Below are 18,783 nucleotides of genomic sequence, written 5' to 3' on the forward strand. Positions count from 1 at the left end.
CCCTCCCTCTCTCTCTCCCCCTCCCTCTCTCTCTCCCTCTCCCTCTCTCTCTCCCCTCCCTCTCTCTCTCCCCCTCCCTCTCTCTCTCCCCCTCCCTCTCTCTCTCCCCCTCCCTCTCTCTCTCCCCCTCCCTCTCTCTCTCCCCCTCCCTCTCTCTCTCCCCCTCCCTCTCTCTCTCCCCCTCCCTCTCTCTCTCCCCCTCCCTCTCTCTCTCCCCCTCCCTCTCTCTCTCTCTAGCTAGTTTATTGTTGAGGCGGCTACCCTTCTAGTCAGTCCTTCAGAATCTGCCCAGCATGGAGATGATATACAAGATCGCCACCCAAGTACCTTCTGGTTGTAACAAAAAAATGAAGTGAATCAGCCTTTACAATTTGACCTCCTTGTTTTTTTGAGATTTTTTTCCCCCCACACACAATATGGCAAAAATTTACATCCTAACATGCTGTGAGTAAACTTTCAACTCAGCCTGTGAGCTGAACTTAACTAAATCACCCTGTTCATGGAGTTGGATGAAGATGATAAAATGGATAATTTGTCATTGTTGTGACTTCTGTATTATGAAGAAAGGGTATTCAGTGGCGAATTGTAGAAACCTTACAAGGGAATTGCAAAATAGGCTTGAACATTTGTTCACTTGAAAACAATGCAAGCAAATACTAGGTGCTTAATGTTCAAAATCAATTATTTAAAGAGGACTTTAAGCAGTTTAAAGTGATCGTAGATTAATATATGTAATAAATATTGATTTGTACTGTTGTTTTGATCAGTTTATTCCCACCCAGTTGGCCATAGATCAAATTCAAGAATTGTTGTGTCACCAGTGGAATGAGGGTGACCTCTCTGCAATTCTTTGCTACTCTTAAAGCTTCAAAGCATTATCTAGTGTAAATCTTCCAAAAGGTGCTGTTCCATCTTCCAAAATTTGAGCAGAATCTGTTGTTGGCTGAATCATTGAGTCAGAATAAAGGAGAGAGATGGAGAATCTGGTTGTGTGCTTCCAGAACTGTAATCTTCCTCTGAAGGTCAGCAAGATCAAGGGACTTGTTGTGGGCTTAAGAAAAGGGAGGTCAAGGGATCACATATCTGTCTTTATTTTGACAGAATGGCAGTGGAGAAAGTGAATGCCTTCATGTTTTTGGAAGTCCACATATTAGAGATCTCCTGGAACCAACATGTTGAGGCAACCCTGAAGAGCGCACACCAACAACTCTACTTTTTAAGAAGTCTTGAGTAGATTAGACATGTTGTCGAATTTTCTATTGCACTTCTACAAGTGTACTGTGGAAAGTATACTGACTGGTTGCCATCAGCCCCTGGTTTGGAAACTAAAGAATTCAGGAGGCTGTAGAAAGTGACATACCTAGCCACGTCCATCACTGGCATTGACCTCCTGTCCATTGAAGACCTCCATGTGAGGTACTGCCTCAAGAAGGCAACCATCATCGTAATACCTCCCACCCCCATCACCTTGAACATAATCTCTTACTCATTGCTACCTTCAGGCAGAAAGCTGAAGTTCAGCACCTCTAGGTTCAAGAACAGTTTTTATTCCCCCTATCAGGCTGTTATACTATAAACCACAAACTACTCCAGGTCCACCAAAAGATCTGTCTGCATGATTGAAATTTTTTTTTGGCACTGAGTGTGAATCTATTTATCTATAATTTTGTATTTCATTCTATCTCATAGCATTTAATTGATATTGCTAGTCTTGTGTATCTGTGTACATTGTACTTGGGTATATGATAAACACAAGTTGTGGAAACTAGACAGTAATCAGGGAATGTTCTGCAGTGAGATTCATTGTGTTGAGGATTCCTGACCATCTAGAAACCAGCTTTGGAAATCTGCAACACAGTGGGTAAGAATCTGCCATTTTGATGTTGGATTATAAGAAATCCTGATTGATATACCAGAACTTTGATGGAGTTTGAAAGGTCCAAAGATTGTTGCCAGTTAGTCTGTTTGTAAAGTATTAGTTATTGAATGGCCTGCACAAAATGCTCTCATTGCTTGGAGTCCATTCACAGAGGCCAGACTGATAAGGATGGAAGATTTTCTGCTGAAGAAATTGATGCTTTTTAATGGTGTTCTGGTAAATTCACCACTTTTATACACCTGGATTACCTGCCACTTAATTTTAGTGAATATGCATTGTAATTTTCTGTTTATTTTAAAGATTCAGAATGCAAAACTGAACTTGAACTCTTGCGCATTGCTACTAAGAGAAAATAGTTGAGTTTACTTGACCAACCACACCCAAATCTTGCCCAAATAGTTTTTCATTTTTGTCAGTTTGTATATCAAGTTCAAATTTATTGTCAGTGCATACATAACATCGCATACATAACATCACATACAACCCTGAGATTCTTTTTTCCTGTAGTTCTGGCAGTTGTTGGTAGTGCAAACTACTCAAGAAAAAAAGCAAAAGAGAGAAATGTAAACAAACTGCAAATACAGAAAAAAATTATTCAGTAATAATGTGCAAAGTAAGTCTTTAAACGAGTCCTTATATGCTGTGTAGGGGTTTTTTTTTGCACTACCAAAAAGTGGTAACTTTTTTGTAGATGGTGGAGTGGTAGCCATTGTTCCTGAACCTGGGAGCAACGAGAACAGAGCATGTCCTGGGTGGTGGTGCTCTTTTGATGATTGCTGCTGCTCTACAGCAGCTTTCCATGTAAATTTTGTCAATGTTGGGGAGAGTTTTGCCTATGATGTGCTGAGTTGTGTCCACTTGAGCTCCCTGCTCAGATGCAGCCAGTCAGCTTACTTTCCTCTACACATATGTAGAAAGTTGCTGATGTTTTTAATGCCATACTGAACCTCCACAAACTCCTGAGAAAGTAGAGCTGCTGATGTGCTTTCTTTGTGATGACATTAGTACGTTAGATCCAGGAAAGGTCTCCCAAGATGGTGATCCAAGGAATACAACTTTGCTTGTCCTCTCTGCCTCTGATCCCCAAATGATCTTGCACTTCTGGTTTTTCCTTCCTAAAGTCTACAATCAACTCCTTGGTTTTGGTGACATTGAGTGAGAAGTTGTTGTTAGTCCACCATTCAGTCAAGTTTTTAATTTTCCTCCTGTATGCTGACTCGGTGCCCCTTTTTATATAGCCTGTTACTGTGGTATCATCAACAAATTGGTAAATGTTGTCATACTGAGCCACACAGTCATAGGTATAAAGCAAGTAGAGCCGGGGGCTAAGAACAAAACCCTGTGGTGCTCTGGTGCTGATGGAGATTGTGGGGTAGATGTTTTTGCCACTGATTGGGGTCTGGATATGAGGAAATCGATGATCCAATTACCCAGTGTGTTTTGTGGCCCAGGTCTTGGAGTTTGCTAATCAGTTTTTAGGAGATGATGGTGTTAAATGCCAAAGTGTAATCAATAAAGAGCATCCTGATGTATGGATCTTTGCTGTCCAGGTGTTCCAGGGATTTGTGTAGAGCCAGTGAGATGGCATCTGCCATATACCTGTTGCTGTGTTAGGCAAATTGAAATGAATTCCGGTCGCCAGGAGCTGATATGCTTCAACACCAGCCTCTCAAAACACTACATCACTGTGGATGTGAGTGTCACTGGTTGATGGTCATTTAGACAGGATACCACACTCTTCTTGGGCACTGGTATGATGGAGCCCTGTCAGAGTGAAATGTTGAAAGTATTGTGGCCATTGGAATCGCAGTGGACATGACATACTAACCACACAAGGCATTTTTACAGTGAATCAAACTGATTTACTCTTCATTACCTTTTAAAATCCCAAATCTCATGCTCGACCCACACTGAGTTATCACACACACTGATGTCACATGACCAGTTTGATGCCTTCTGGGAGTTGTAGTGCCTCCATAGCCCCCACCCACCCCCCGCCCCCAAAAGAACTGACAGAAAGGTTCTTTTAGGTGATCGAATTCTGCAATGGACTATTGGCTGCTGTAGTAGGGAAGGCTTGTCCACGTGAGTTGGTTTAAGCCTGTCAATAGTGAAAGACTGTGGCTTCCCTCCAATGCCAAAGATACAGGTCGACCTAGTTTGTCTGAGTATCCTAGAAGGTCCATCGTAGGGTGTCTGTAAAGGTTGACCAAGTGTTCTCCTTCGGTCGAGGACATATTCACAGTTTTTGAGGTCTTCAGGGACAAAAGAGTGTTCTCCATACAAAGATGGTAGTAAAGGGGTCGATTTTCCCATGGTCTCCCTTAGCCTGCTCAATAGTTCCTTAGGATTATCACTGGAGTTGGAATGGTAGGGGATGAATTCCCCTGGAACCACCAATGGTGCGCCGTACCGAAGCTCTGTAATGAAGCTTGACAATCCTCCTTTGGAGTTGTTCTAATGCCCAGTAATACCCAGGACAGCTCATCAACCCAGTTCAGGCCCTCTAACCGAGCCATCAAGGCTGACTTGAGATGTCAATGGAATCTTTCCATTGGCCTCAGGATGATAGGCATTCATATGATGAATTATTGTACTGAGCAAGCAACACAAGGTCATCCATAGTAAGGAAGTAAATTGTAGTCCTCTATCCAAGATAATATGCACCGGTAAACCAAAACTAGACATCCAGAAACTAAGGAATGCCCATGCACAAGCATCTGCAGTAGCCTCTGGCCACTGCATAAACATGTCCAAGTGGACATGAGCAAAAGGACAAGTAACTGCTGGGAAGGAGTGCAGTGGTGCCTTAGTATGCTACTGAACTTTTGCTTTCTGGCAGGCGATGCTGGACCTCTCCATTTGTGTAACGTCTTTTTTAAGACTATGCCATACGATCCTGTCGTAAATTATACGAACGGTCGATCTCATCATTGGATGTGAGAGACCATAAACAGAGTCGAATACTTAATGTTTCCATGATGCCTGAACTACTAGGCGTGGGTGTCGCGTTGATATATCACAGAGGAGAAGTTTGCCATTTATCTCCAAACTAGATATCCTTCAATTGCAGGTTCATGCTTGCAGCCCGATGAGCATTTGTCTCATGGTCGTGTTCTTGGGCCACAGCCAAAGCTGTGTAGTCAATGCCTCGAAATACAGGCAAAACCTCAAGTGGAGCAGAGCGGGAAAGTGCATCAGCTACTTCATTTTCTCTTCTGATAAATGAATGATAATTGCCATTGCTGTCGTGCTGACCAGGGCTTTGCGACCTTGGAAAATACAAATGCAAATCCAAAAAATAACAGAAGTGTCAAATAGACAAGTAAATGGCCAAAAGCTCCTTGTCAAAAGCAGTGTAATTCTCCTCTGCTTCACAAAGATGGCAGCTGAAGAATGCTCATAGTTTCCATTTCCCGTTGACGTATTGATGAAGTGCACCTCCTGCGGCCCTGCTGGAAGCATCTATAGAGGGCAGTGGCTGCATTTATAACTGGGTAGCTGAGTATAGTGGCATGAGTCAGCAAATCTTTCGCCTTCAAGAAGGCGTCGTTTTCCTCTTCAATTCAATTGCTGGTTCTGGTGTTTCAGGCCAGTAAATTGAAAAGAGGCTTCGTTATATGAGCTGCTCCAGGAAGAAACCGATGGTAAAAAAAATTTACCATTCCCAAGAATTTCTGTAGGATTTTAACCATAGCAGGTTTTGAGTATTTGGAAATGACCTCAACTTTGGATGGCAGCAGAGTTGCACCTTCCTGAGTAATCCTAATCCCCAAGAAATCAATAATTTCTTGTCCAATAACACATTTATCTGGATTGATGGTCAGTCCAAACTTTTGAAAACAAATAAAAAGTGTACGAAGGTGTTCCAAATGTTCTTCCTTCGTCCCACTAGCCATAAAATGTTGTCAAGGTAAATGCAGACATTGGTCATTCCGTGTCCTAAAGCATCCATCGCCCGTTGAAATGATTGAGCGGCATTCTTTAATCCAAATGGCATTTGTAAAAATTTGAACAACCCAAACGGTAATTATCACTGTTTTTGGAATGTCTTCTGGCTCTACTGGTACTTGGTGATTGCCACACACCATCTATTTTGGAGAAGATGCAAATTTGCTGAGGTGGCGGTGTGGGGCGTGAGGAGGATGTAAGGAAAATGCAGAGGGACTTGGACAGGCTGGAGGAGTGGGCGGCTAAATGGAAGATGAATTTCAATGTGAACAAATGTGAGGTTATTCATTTTGGGGGAAGTAATAGGAAAGCTGAGTATTATTTAAATGGAGACAAGCTAGGGAGTGGGGAAGTGCAAATGGTTCTGGGTGTACTTGTTCACCGGTCACTGAAGGCTAGCATGCAGGTTCAGAAAGCTGTGAAGAAGGCAAATGAAATGTTGGCTTTCATAAAGAGGGGATTGGAGTATAGGAACAGAGACGCCCTTCCACAGTTATACAGGGCCCTGGTGAGACCCCACCTGGAGTATTGCGTCCAGTTCTGGTCTCCAAACTTGAGGAAGGACATACTAGCTATAGAGGGTGTGCAGCGCAGATTTACAAGGTTAGTTCCAGGGATGGCAGGGTTGTCATATGCAGCAAGGCTAGAAAAACTGGACTTGTATCCATTGGAGTTTAGAAGGATGAGGGGGGACATGATTGAGGTATATAAAATCATCAGGGGGATAGACAAGGTGAAGTCTGATTACTTGTTCCCAATGATGGGGGAGACGAGGACTAGAGGGCATAGTTTAAGAATACAGGGTAGGCCCTTTAGGACGGAGATGAGAAAGCATTTTTTTACCCAGAGAAGTGTGAATCTGTGGAATGCTCTGCCACAGAGGGTGGTAGAGGCGGATTCGCTGACTATGTTCAAAAGAGAGTTAGATAAGACTCTTGTGGGTAACGGAGTTAAGGGTTATAGGGATAAGGCTGGAAAGGGGTACTGATGGTAATGATCAGCCATGATCTAAAATGGTGGTGCTGGCCCGAAGGGCCAAATGGCCTACTCCAGCTCCTATTGTCTATTGTCTATCGTGAATATGAGGTATCTGATAACAATCTGGAGTGGTGGCATCATTAAACCACCTGTAATCGCCATATGGAATGGTGATGCCCAGAGACTGTTGGACCTACGAATTATGCCAAGTTCTCCATCTTGGCAAACACTTCCTTAGCTAAATGCAACTTCTTTAGAGATGAGCAGCGTGCTTTAGCATGGATAGGAGGGCCCTTAATACAAATGCAGTGAGTAACACAGTGCTTTGCAATGGAGGCAGAAAATTGTAGAGTAGTAATCTCAGAGAAATCTTCCAAAAGCTTGGAGAATTCATTTACTGGTTTACTTGATGTTTGAAGGCGCACAGCAGGGGTATAGGCATCTGCCAGAGGAATAGTCTGAAAAGTAGTTCCATCTATTAGCCGACGCCATTTTAAATCAACAAGGAATGAATGAACCCAAACAAAATCTGCACCAAGCCAAGGTCAGGATACTGCTGCTATAATAAATGGCCAAGTTTAGAGATGATTCTCTAACTTGACGTTCGTCGTCCTGGTGCCAAAGGTCGGAATGTTTGAACTGTTAACTTCTCGTAGTTGTAGGTCTGGGATAGGACGGCGTAGTCAAAACTGGTGGGTGGAAATATACTAACTTCTGAACCCATGTCCACCAGAAATTTTCGCTGGGACATACAGTAGATTAGGCTTGCAAGTTTCTTGCCAACTGTCACATCCCTTACTGACAGTTGGCTGGGCATTTCCCGCAAACAAGCAGGTGGAAGGCACTTGCTAGCATTTACTCCCCAAAACCTGTGGTAATAACACCAAGACAAGGTGTCCACAGGCTGCTTGCTTGTCTTGGGGCATTGCCTGCTTGTAGGGAGTGATTTGCTAGAGCACTGGAGTGTGGCACAGGATCAATATCAGAGGGGTTGGTTGTGCAGACTTGTCTTTCCTTGCTGTGCTTTTTAGCCAGCCATAGAAAGTCTGCCTCTGCCACTACAGCCCTTGGTTCTTCAAATGAACACTTGGATAACAAGAGCCTAATATCATCTGGCATTCACTCTAAAAAGAGCTGCTCGAATTACATATTGGGCCTTTTGCCAGATGCTAGGAACAACATTTCATCCATTAGTTCTGAAGGGGCGCGTTCTCTCAACCCATCGAAATCTAGTAGTTTGGCTGCCCTATCCCTACGGGACATATCATACACATGTAATAAAAGTGCTTTTAAACCGTCATACTTTCTGGCATGTGGTGGATCCCATAGGAAGTAGCTGACCCTTAGCGACGCCATGATGGTAATAATGAGTGATGTCCAATTTTCTCCATCAAATCTTGCTGCTGGTTTGCCTTTCTTTTCTTTTACCCAGCCCCCATTTCTTCCCCCCCCCCATCCAAAACTTAATTGTTGCACCTTGCATCCAGTTTTTCCACAGATTGTTGTTTCCATCATTCAAGTTGCTTGCGCTAGAATCTTCCTTTGCAATTTGATCCTCTGATCCTTTTGCTTTATTTGCCTTTAGCTAAAAAACCTCATTGCACCTGATGCCTATCCCAATTTCCCTTCCTCTGGTACTATAATCAGAATTGAGTTGTGCATGCTAAACTAATGAATTTCTGATGTGGATAGACCAGAACTGTGGACATTTGTACTGGTAAAAAACACACAGAGTGCAGGTGAAACTCAGCAGGCCTGCAGATTTTCGTGTTTAAAATTTGCACTGGTGCAAATTTGGAGTAGATTACATATTTTGAGAAAATGAGCATTTATGTTCAACTTCACAATATTTCTAGTTGTAATGGATGCTTGCTTATTACAACACAGAAGATCATTCTGTGTAGCAGGTTAATATCAGTACAGCAGTTACATGGTCCCATTTCACCATTCCCATTCCCCTGTATCTCTGCAACTTATTGTTTCATATGCTCATTGATCCTCGCTCCTCCCTCATCCTCTTCTCTTTTTGACATAAGCCTGCACTGGGGTAATTTATACTATTCTTCCAGCATATCTTTGGCAACCTTTTGTAGAAATAATTTATCCAATGAAACATTTCTTGTGACTAATTTATATAAAAACAGAAAAATTGGTATTCCTTTAATCATGTTGTCTTAATGCCAAAATGGACTTCTACGTTCCAGGTAATACCATTTTCCTCGAAGTCTGTTGTTGCTCCAACTTCAGTTCTACTTAATTGTTTGCAGCAATTGTTTTTTCCAGCTCTGTTGCATCTCTTACTGTTTCATTTTATCCTTTTCTTTTTTAAATTATTTTTATTCATTTTAAACAATATGTTTAAAAATACAATGAATATCCATTATGAAGTGTATAATAGCTATTAAACAATCAGTACATCAAAACAACAAATTGAAAAATACATCTATAAATCATAGTCTGGGTAGTATATTATATTTGGATCAAGGGGAAAAAAAGAAAAATCACATCCCTTTCCATCATCACTGTTGTATAGTGATATACATTCTTTGCATTAAATTAAAAACGAAGGGAGAAAAAAGGATGTAGGTCAGACACAAATTATGAAGAAAAGTTATAAAGTAGGAAAGTGAATTTTGAATGATCTCCACGACATCTTAAATTTTATACCTGAATTATTAACTCAATAGCGAATCTTTTCCATATTCGGATAGGACATGATGTCCCGCAACAATTGACCATGAGTGGGCGGGGCAGCATCCTTCCATTTAAGCAAAATCGCACATCTTGCTAAAAGAGAAGCAAAGGATAGAGTACAACTGAACTGAAGACAAAAGAACACCATCCTTTCCTGTTGTATCAAAGAGAGCAACTAAAGGATTCTGCACTAATTTTATATTAAGAATTAAAGATAGGGTGTAGAAGGTCTCACTCCAGTACTTTTCAGATGAGGAAAGTCCAGAGCATATGAATTAAAGAAGCTTCTCCCTCTTGCACTTACCACAAGAAGAACGTGAATCAGGACATAAACACGATAATTTAGTCATAGATGTCTGCTCTATGTACCACTTTGAATTGCAATAAACAGTGGCGAGCACATATTGGAAAGCTATTAACTAGTTTTTTTTAAAAATAACATCCCAATCTTCATCTGATACATTCAAATTTAGGTCCTGTTCCCAGGCATTTTTAACTTTTAAGTAATGAGACCTGTTTTAAATGTAATAACCTCATAAATTTTAGATATTAAACCTTTACAAAAAGCTGAAAACTTTTTTTTAATTTAGCCACTTTGGAGAAATCAGAAATTTGAGACTGAAGAAAATGCCGAACTTGCAAATATCTGAAAAATTGAGTTAGGCAAGTTAAACATCAGAAAGCTGATTAAATGATGCAAAGCAGCCATCAATGAAAAGATCTTTAAAACATTAAATACCTGTTCTGCACCATTGCTGAAAAACAATATCCTGCAAAGAAGGTTGGAAAAAGTTGGTTAGGACTTAAGAGAGAAAAATTACAAAATGTTTTCTGAACTGTGTGCAAATTCTCACAGAATGCTTAACAGTGAGATTATCTATCAACTTAATTGAAAAAAAGGAAGTGACGAGCCAATAAGTGCTAAATTGGAGACATTTTGGAGGGAATTCAGCTCCATAGACACCCATAATGGGTTGTCAGTATAATTATGAAAATATGACCAAAACATTATATATTGACTGCCCAGTAATAGAATCTAAAGTTGGGTAGACCCATACCACCATCCCTCTTGGGTTTCTGTAAGGAAACTTTTTTTAGACAAGGATGATATATCTGAATCAAGTGAATTGAAAAATGATTTTGGAACAAAACTTGATACAGATTGAAAAAGATACAAAAATGTATGCAAATATTAATTTTAATAGAATTAATATGGCCAACTAAAGATATAGACAAAGCTAAACATTGAGTTAAGGACTCCTTCACCTGCTTTTGCAAAATAAGACCGTTGCCTTAAAGATGTTTGTTTTTTTATATAATTGTAACACCGAGATATGTAAATTGGTTTTTAATAATCTTGAAAGGAAAGCCAACATACATTGACACAGGAGAGTTTAAAGGAAAAAGTTCACTTTTGTGCAAATTCAATTTATAACCTGAAAATTCACTAAATTGCAAGAGTAATGACAACATGGTTGGTGGGGGGGTGGGTGTAAGGAGGCAACCGGGTTCAAAATAAAAAGTAAAAGATCATCTGCATAGAGAGAAACTTTGTTTGATCCACTTTCTCCATATCCCTGAGACATCCATGCACTCTCAAAATGCAATTGTTAATGGTTCAATGGACAAATCAAAAAGTAATGGAATTAAAAGGTTCCCTTAACGGGTACCTCGTTGCAGATTGAAAGACTGTGATTGTTTTAAATTAGTAAGAACTGTCGCAGTTGGACTCGAGTACAGTAATTTAATCCATGTAATAAAATCAGAACTGGTTAAATTTTTCTAAAATCATAAATAAATATGACCATTCTACTCGACCAAATGCTTTTTCTGCCTGCAGTGAGAGAACATATGCAGGAGTCTTGTCAGAGGGCAAATAAATAATAATCAATAAATGACTAATGTTAAAATGGGAATACTGATTTTTGATAAACCCTGTCTGATCTTCAGAAATAATTAGTGGTAAAATATTTTCTATCCTTTTGGCCAAAACCTCTGCTAAAATTTTAGCATCAACATTCAATAGAGAAATTAGTCCATAGGAGGAACATTTGGGTGTAACTTTACCCTTCACTATTACAGATAATTTCAAACCTAAGTAAGGTGAAAGCAACTGAGAGAATAATTTTTAAAATTCCACTGTAAATCCATCAGGTCCTGAGGACTTTGCAGAATGTAATAAAGAAATAGCAGCCATTATTTCCTCTTGCAAGAAAGTCAAACTAGATCAGATGAATTTAGCAATCATGGTGATGGTTATCTGATCTTAAAAAAAAATTCTTCATCGAACTACTGTCATTTATACTCTCAGAAGAAGAAAGTTGAGAGTAAAATTTTCAAAATGTATAATTTATCTCAGAATGATATGATGATGTTACCATTATCTTTACGAATCTTTGTAATACAGTGGAACCCCGATTTAACGTGCTCTGATTTAATGGGAATTCAGATATAATGCAATGAGTCATTGGACTCCTTAACATCCACATTTCCATTCTTTGAGATAGGACATAAGCAAGCCCATTTTAAAAGATGGATTACAAGGGATGGCCACTCTGTGGTGCAGCAGATGTTTAGAAGAGAAATGTCTAAATGATTAAGTACAGAAATGTTTATCTTGGTGGGGAATTCATTGCATTAATGAAGGGAGGGTGGTGTGCATTGCTGCGAACAGTGGGGTGTGAGTGCTGCCGTGAATGGGGGGGTGGAGGGTGAGTGCTACCACGAACAGAGGGGGGAGGGCTGCTGTGGACGGGAGGGTGAGTGCTACCATGAACAGGGGGGGGGTGGGGGCTGCCACGGACGGGGGAAGGGGTGAGGACTGCCGCAAACAGGGGAGGTGAGGGCTGCTGTGATCGATGTTTTATATAATAAAACATACATTGCACACAGTAGTGAAACCCCGATTTAGTGAGACCCTGCTTTTTTTCGTGATTCATATTTTTGGACCACAACTATTGTGTTATAACAGGGTTCCACTGTACGTTGTTTAGCTCCAAATCCTCTCAATTGATTAGCCAAGAACTTACCAGATTTATCACCATGAATATACAACTGACACTTAGCTTTCAAAAGTTGACATTCAACTGGATATGTTGACAGAAGAACAAAATAGTTTCAAGTTCGATCTTTTTTCTATAATTCCAGATTTTTAGTTTGAACATACTGTTGATCTATTTGGTTAATTAATTTGAGTCTTTATTAGTTTTCTTTCTTTATTAGTCTTCCTTTTTTATTAGTAAAAGAAAGAATTTGTCCCCTGAGAAAAAGCTTTCAAGGCATCCCATACAATTAAACTGGAAACTTCCGGTGAAACATTAGCATCAAAAAAGAAAGCTATCTGTTCTTCCATGAATTTAACAATGTCATTGTCTCAAACTAAAGCTTTATTGAAATACCAGTGTCTTTTTACTCGAGGAAAATTAGGAAGCGTCATTGATAGCATAACAGGTGCATGATCAGATATCACAGTACAGTAATAACACAAGAAAGCATTAGTGGGATTAATTGATTATCATGAAGAAAGCAATATATGAAAAAATATGAACGTGTGGAAAAAAAAAAGAATACTCTATTAGTAGGATGAAAAAAAGCTAGACCTCGGAAATGCCATAATCTGATAAGAAAGAATGAATTAATGAGGAAGATTTACTTCATGTGGCAGGGTTAGTGGACAAGTGGTCTAAAATAAGATATAACCAGCAGTTAAAATCCCTGCCTAAAACAAGTGAATATAAACTTGGCAAAGAAGAAATGATCAAAAACATCACATCATCTACATTGGAAGCATAAACATTAACAAAAACCACCATATGTCATGTAATTTCCACAAAACAACTATTAGTATCCAAAACAACATTATGCATAGTAAAGGGAATATTTTGATTATTAAGGATTGAAACTCCTGAAGTCATTTTATCAAGTTTATGGGTTTAATAGTTTTGCCATTTTACAGTTTCAAGCTGATCTGTTTTATTTCCTATAAATAGGGATTTCAACGTCATTTGATACACAATGAATATCAATTAATATTTATTGTTGAGTTACTCAAACAATTCAGTTTTTTTTAATTTAAGCACTGCTTTCTGTAGGTTTAATTGGAAATTCAACTGTTGAAAAGTGGTGTACCAGTTGGTTATACTGAAGCTACTAAAATACATTATACTCTACTATAAAATAGGCTATTGTAACAAGAATTGGCAAATAAGGAGTTGAGGTTAAAATTAAAATTTAGTATTTTCCAAGCTCTTGTCAGTCATTCCTCTTGAACATTGGTTGTGTCTATGTTAAAACTAACTTGTATCTGTGGTTTGTACAGAATTTTAAATTATTATTCAAATGTTTATTATGGGCACTCTTCAATCCCGAAGGTTAATCGAGAACCATCAGTGTTTGTTCTTCAAATTGCATCTGGCAAATATTTGCGTTTTAAAAGTGTCTGGTTGGTTGCAAAGTACAGAATGAGTTCAATGCCACAGTTTCTAGTAGTTGGAAAGCTGAGAACCAGAGAGCACTGCCTCTGAATTAAAGAAAGACCATTTAGAATAGTTTCTTCAGCCAGGTTATGAATCTGAAATTTGTTGCCACGATAGCTAAGGAGATCAAGTGATTGGATATACTTAAAGCACAGGTTGATAGGTACTTGATTAGTAAGGGTTTCAAAGGTTCTGGGGAGAAGACCGGAGACTAGAGTTGCAAGGAAAAATACATCAACCATGATTTTAAACGAGCAACTGCAGATTCAGGGGTTGAGTAAAATACACAAATGTGGTGGAGGAACTCAGCAAGTCATGCAGCATTTGTAGGAAGTAAAGGGTAACAAACATTTCTGCCTGGAACATTAGTTACCCTTTACCTCCTATGGATGCTCAATGACCTGCTGAGTTCATCAGAGCAGACTCATGGGGTTTATGGCCTAATTCTATCCAAGTTTTCTGGCTTTCTGTTGAATATCTGGAGGGATATATATTAATTTTTCTATTTGTGGAATGGTATTTCCCCATATAGTCTTGAATTTGCTGTTGACACAAAGGTAATTTTATGGGCAAAGGCAGCTGCTTTTTTTTAAAAAAATGCATGGACTACAGGTGCAAGGAGAAAGTCAGTACAATTTGGTGCTTTTAATAAGTCAGAAATATGATAAATTTGCAGAAAGTATTGAGCCAATTTGTTTCCCCTGAATTTAATAATATGACACTGTAGAAATAAGCATGGAAATTGCTAACAGGAAGGTCATTTGTTCAGTCTTGTTCACCTTCTACCATCCTGATAGATGTGATCCAAAATATCAGTAATTTAGCCATGGGGGGTACTTTATTAGCCATCAAGTTAGCAGTTTATTGAAACCCAAGCTGCTAACTTGAGTAGAAGAACTTAATAATGTTTGAGAAATTAATGCAATTGAGTATTAAAGGAGAATCTCGATAGTGCAATGGTTTTTTTTTCTTGGATTCCATAGATTATGGAAGAGCAGTGACAGCAAAAAAGGAATTAATTATGCGTTGGGGTGGAGGCAGAAGAGAATAGGAATTTGGTATTAACGTGGATAGTCAGCTGTGATTGAATTTAATTACAGAAGGTCAAGAGCTGATTGACCTTTTTTGCTTCATTACTCAATATAAACTCTAGAAAGCACAGGGTGATACTCAGCTATAGTGAGAGAAATTGTTACGAGGAGAGGCTTGTTCCGATGCAACTATTCCTACTGCTGTAAGACATCAGTAGGGATAATGGGATTTTGGAAACTGGTTTGCAGTGAAGACTTCTTTTAATTTTATAAATGGGGGTTAATTTAAGATCTTTACAGTATAGAAATGAAAAATTCATATGTATGTATGGAATTGTTGGTTTTGTATTTGTCTGCCAAGAATTTAGTGCAGATATGAAATTAGCAGATTTTTGTAACTTTCTGTGGCACAGCTCCCAAAAGTATTGATTGCTCTGCAAACAAAACTGCACAATTACAGTGGAACTCCAATTTAACACGAATCTATATATAATGCCTTGAGCCATCAGACTTTTTTTCCTCATTCCAGATTGTAAGAAATAAAAAGATGATTGCAAATACAGGTATTGATATGTATTCTTGCTTTTTTTAAACTTGTTTTTCGAGAACTCCGACTTAGCACGACACCACTTTTTTTGGTGATGCAGTTTTTGGGGGGAACCCAAACTATCGTGTTCTAACAGTGTTCCCTGTATCTGCAAGTGATCAAAACATGCATTTGATTTGAGCATTGACATTAGTTTTTGGTTTTCCAAAGAAGTTAATTTCACTTGAAATCAAAATTAAAAGTCAGTTGTGGACTTAAATGGTTGAATAGCAAAAGAAGTGGCACATTCAGTCCATTGTACTTCGGGGGTTTTTTGAGACATCTATCCACTCCCCTTTTCTTCAGAGTATACAATTAAGTCTTTTTTTTAAGTTACTGGATTTAACTCCATTGCCATTTTAAGCAATGCATTAAAATCTTTGATTGTTTTGAATTTAATTTTAACATTTGCCAGTGATAATGAGATTTGGTACACTGAAGAAAAAAGCATAAGCTAACTCCAGAATTAAGGGCTATAATGAAAAATATCTTAGTTATTTCCATAAATAAATTTGACTTTGTTATAGATAGGGGATAGCTTTGCTGTATGAAGAATTAAAATTACACAAAAATAGCTTTAATGTAGAAAACATACTTCATGCTGATAAGTAAGCTAAAGAAAGAATTATCATTTAACTGCAAAAGTTCAAAAATAATACCGTTAATATCATTAATTTATAATGCAGTGTCATTGAAAATTCACTTGCATTCAGAACAAAAAAAATTATGAACTGATGTGGTTTATTGCTAGGATTCAGGGAAGATCTAACCTAATGTTGATATTCTCTGGTCTGAATCAAAAAAGAATCCAAGATAACAAAAACAGAAAATCCTGGGACAATGTAGCATGTCAGGTAGCACCTATGAAAGAAAAGCAGTTTAGGTCGGAGACCTTTCATCAGAACTGAGAAAGAGAAAACAAATTAATCCAGATAGTGAAGGAAAATGAGTCAAACAGAGAGAACATCTGATAGTGTGAAGTTATGTACCCTTTGAGAGGCAGTTGGGTTTTAACTTAAATTCCCTTGGTTCCACATTGCCTTCCCATACCTTTGCCAACTGGATCTGATGAAAGGCCTCAGATCTGAATTATTAACTGTTTCTCTTTCCATAGATGCTGCCTGAAATTGAAAGCACTTTTTTTTTTGGTTTTCAGATCAGTAATAATTCATTTCACAGTGCACGTGTGGAAGGCCTGGAGTGTTTGCAAATTTTCTTATAAATTTAGGTTCAGTAGCCCACAATTTGAATTTTAGTTGTAACTTTGTCATCTTTAATCCAGCTTTTAGCTTGGACGCTGAGCAACCAGACTATGATATGGACTCGGATGATGAAGCATTTGTGAATAAATTAAAAAAGAAAATGGACATCACACCTCTACAATTTGAGGAGATGATTGATCGACTAGAAAAGGGCAGTGGTCAACAGGTAGGAAAATTTAGTACTTGATCTGACTGCAATTGCTGATTGAATTGTCTGTCTGTGAGTGTGGTCTCAGCAAATCAACCCATACAACAGGTAGTACAATAACAAACAGTGCAAAATGTGGTGTTACAGTAAGTCAAAAAATTCATCGATGGAGAAGTACAGCTTCATCCTTTACCAATGAAGGGTCCAACAAAGTATCTAAAAACATCAGGCATAAACTTTTTTGAATTCATGTTTTCAACTTGTGCATCTTCTGCTCAATGGAAGTAGGTGGAAGAGAGTGGTTGAGAAGGATAATTTATTGACAGCTTTCCTGAGGCTAAGGGAGGTACAGAAGGAGTCATGGGGGGTGGGGTGTAGAGAGGTTGATTTGTGTGATGGACTGTGCTACATTCACAACTCTGGCTTCTCATGATCTTGGATAAGATGGTTTTGCTTTTATTGTACAAAATATGCTATACATTTTTGGCGTGTGAAGGTAAATGTTGACCAAGATACATGCATAATTTTGTCTTGTGTAAAATGGGTTTGCTTCTGCACATACTACCCTGCACTGGGGTTATTAATGGGTGTTTATTTTGAAAATTTTATTATTTTGGTAGCTGGTAACTGTCCAGGAGGCAAAGTTACTATTGAAAGAGGATGATGACCTGATCTGGGAAGTATACGAGTATTGGATACGGAAAAGGAAAAACTGTAGAGGTTGTTCACTTATTCCAACTGTAAAACAAGAAAAGCGGGATGGTTCCAGCACCAATGATCCTTATGTTGCATTCAGGAGAAGAACAGAGAAGATGCAGACCAGAAAGGTTTGTGAGAAGTCGCATCTAATTAACAATTACAGGACTCTGGTGTCCCATGATTTTGAAAAAAGTCCAATTTTTTTTAATCCCATTAATTTTTATAATATTGCATGAAATATGTTACCAAATTTTAGTTTCATTTAAACATGTTAAATTGTATCATTACTCTTGCATATGATATTTTAAGCTTTATTTTTTTAAAACTATTGAGATGGGGAGTTGATGCTGTTTATAATCTTCAGTTTTAAAATGTGGTGTTACAGTAAGTCAAAAAATGCATGAAATAGAGAAGTACAGCTACATCTTTTATCAATGAAAGGTCCAACAAATGAAAAATTGAGTTGACTTTTTTCTCTCATAATTTTGAGTTTTGCATTTAATAAGGTATTCATTTGAAAATATCAAAATTTTATTTTGAATAATGTTTTCTGTATATATTTCTTTCACAAAAATCTAGGTAAAAGTAAATACAAGAGAAGTTTTTAATGACAAATTAATAATGATACTTGAAGCAAAGAACAAAATAGATCTTTTTTTTTGTAGAATCGTAAAAATGATGAGGCTTCATATGAAAAGATGCTGAAGTTGCGAAGGGATCTTAGTCGAGCTGTAACCATCTTGGAGATGATTAAACGACGAGAAAAAAGCAAAAGAGAATTGTTGCATCTGACATTGGAAATTGTAGAGAAGAGGTAAATGTACAATAAAATATTCTACATTTTGAGAGATTTTTTTTGCATAGCTCTTAAAAGTCCACATTTATATATCCATAATTTTTTGTAGTTATTTTTCTGTTCCACTGCTATAATGGGCACATATGCAAGGAATTGATTGGAAAAATCAAAATTGTGTCTGGACAAATGATGAGACTCCATTATTAAAGTCACAGACTTCCTGTTTTCAGGCTGCTTTCCAACTTTGAAGTTGCTTTACTTTTATTGACTTTTATTGTAAGCTG

At 38.3% G+C, this 18,783-nt stretch overlaps 1 protein-coding gene across 7 annotated transcripts in view; it reads left to right on the plus strand.

Annotated features, from left to right (window-relative positions):
- Window positions 1-18,783, plus strand: part of LOC138751745 (enhancer of polycomb homolog 1-like) — a 224,107-nt gene that overhangs the window by 163,056 nt on the left and 42,268 nt on the right. For all 7 annotated transcript variants that reach the window (XR_011350146.1, XM_069914450.1, XM_069914449.1 and 4 more), the window contains 3 exons: window positions 16,877-17,022; window positions 17,625-17,831; window positions 18,369-18,517. Coding sequence is in view for 6 of the 7 variants with exons in the window: in XM_069914450.1 (XP_069770551.1) it covers window positions 16,877-17,022; window positions 17,625-17,831; window positions 18,369-18,517 (502 nt within the window). In the remaining variant the exon portion in view is untranslated. The remainder of the gene's footprint in view (window positions 1-16,876; window positions 17,023-17,624; window positions 17,832-18,368; window positions 18,518-18,783) is intronic.

Source organism: Narcine bancroftii, chromosome 1, assembly GCF_036971445.1.
Source record: "Narcine bancroftii isolate sNarBan1 chromosome 1, sNarBan1.hap1, whole genome shotgun sequence".
In the NCBI taxonomy this organism is placed as follows: Eukaryota; Metazoa; Chordata; class Chondrichthyes; order Torpediniformes; family Narcinidae; genus Narcine; species Narcine bancroftii.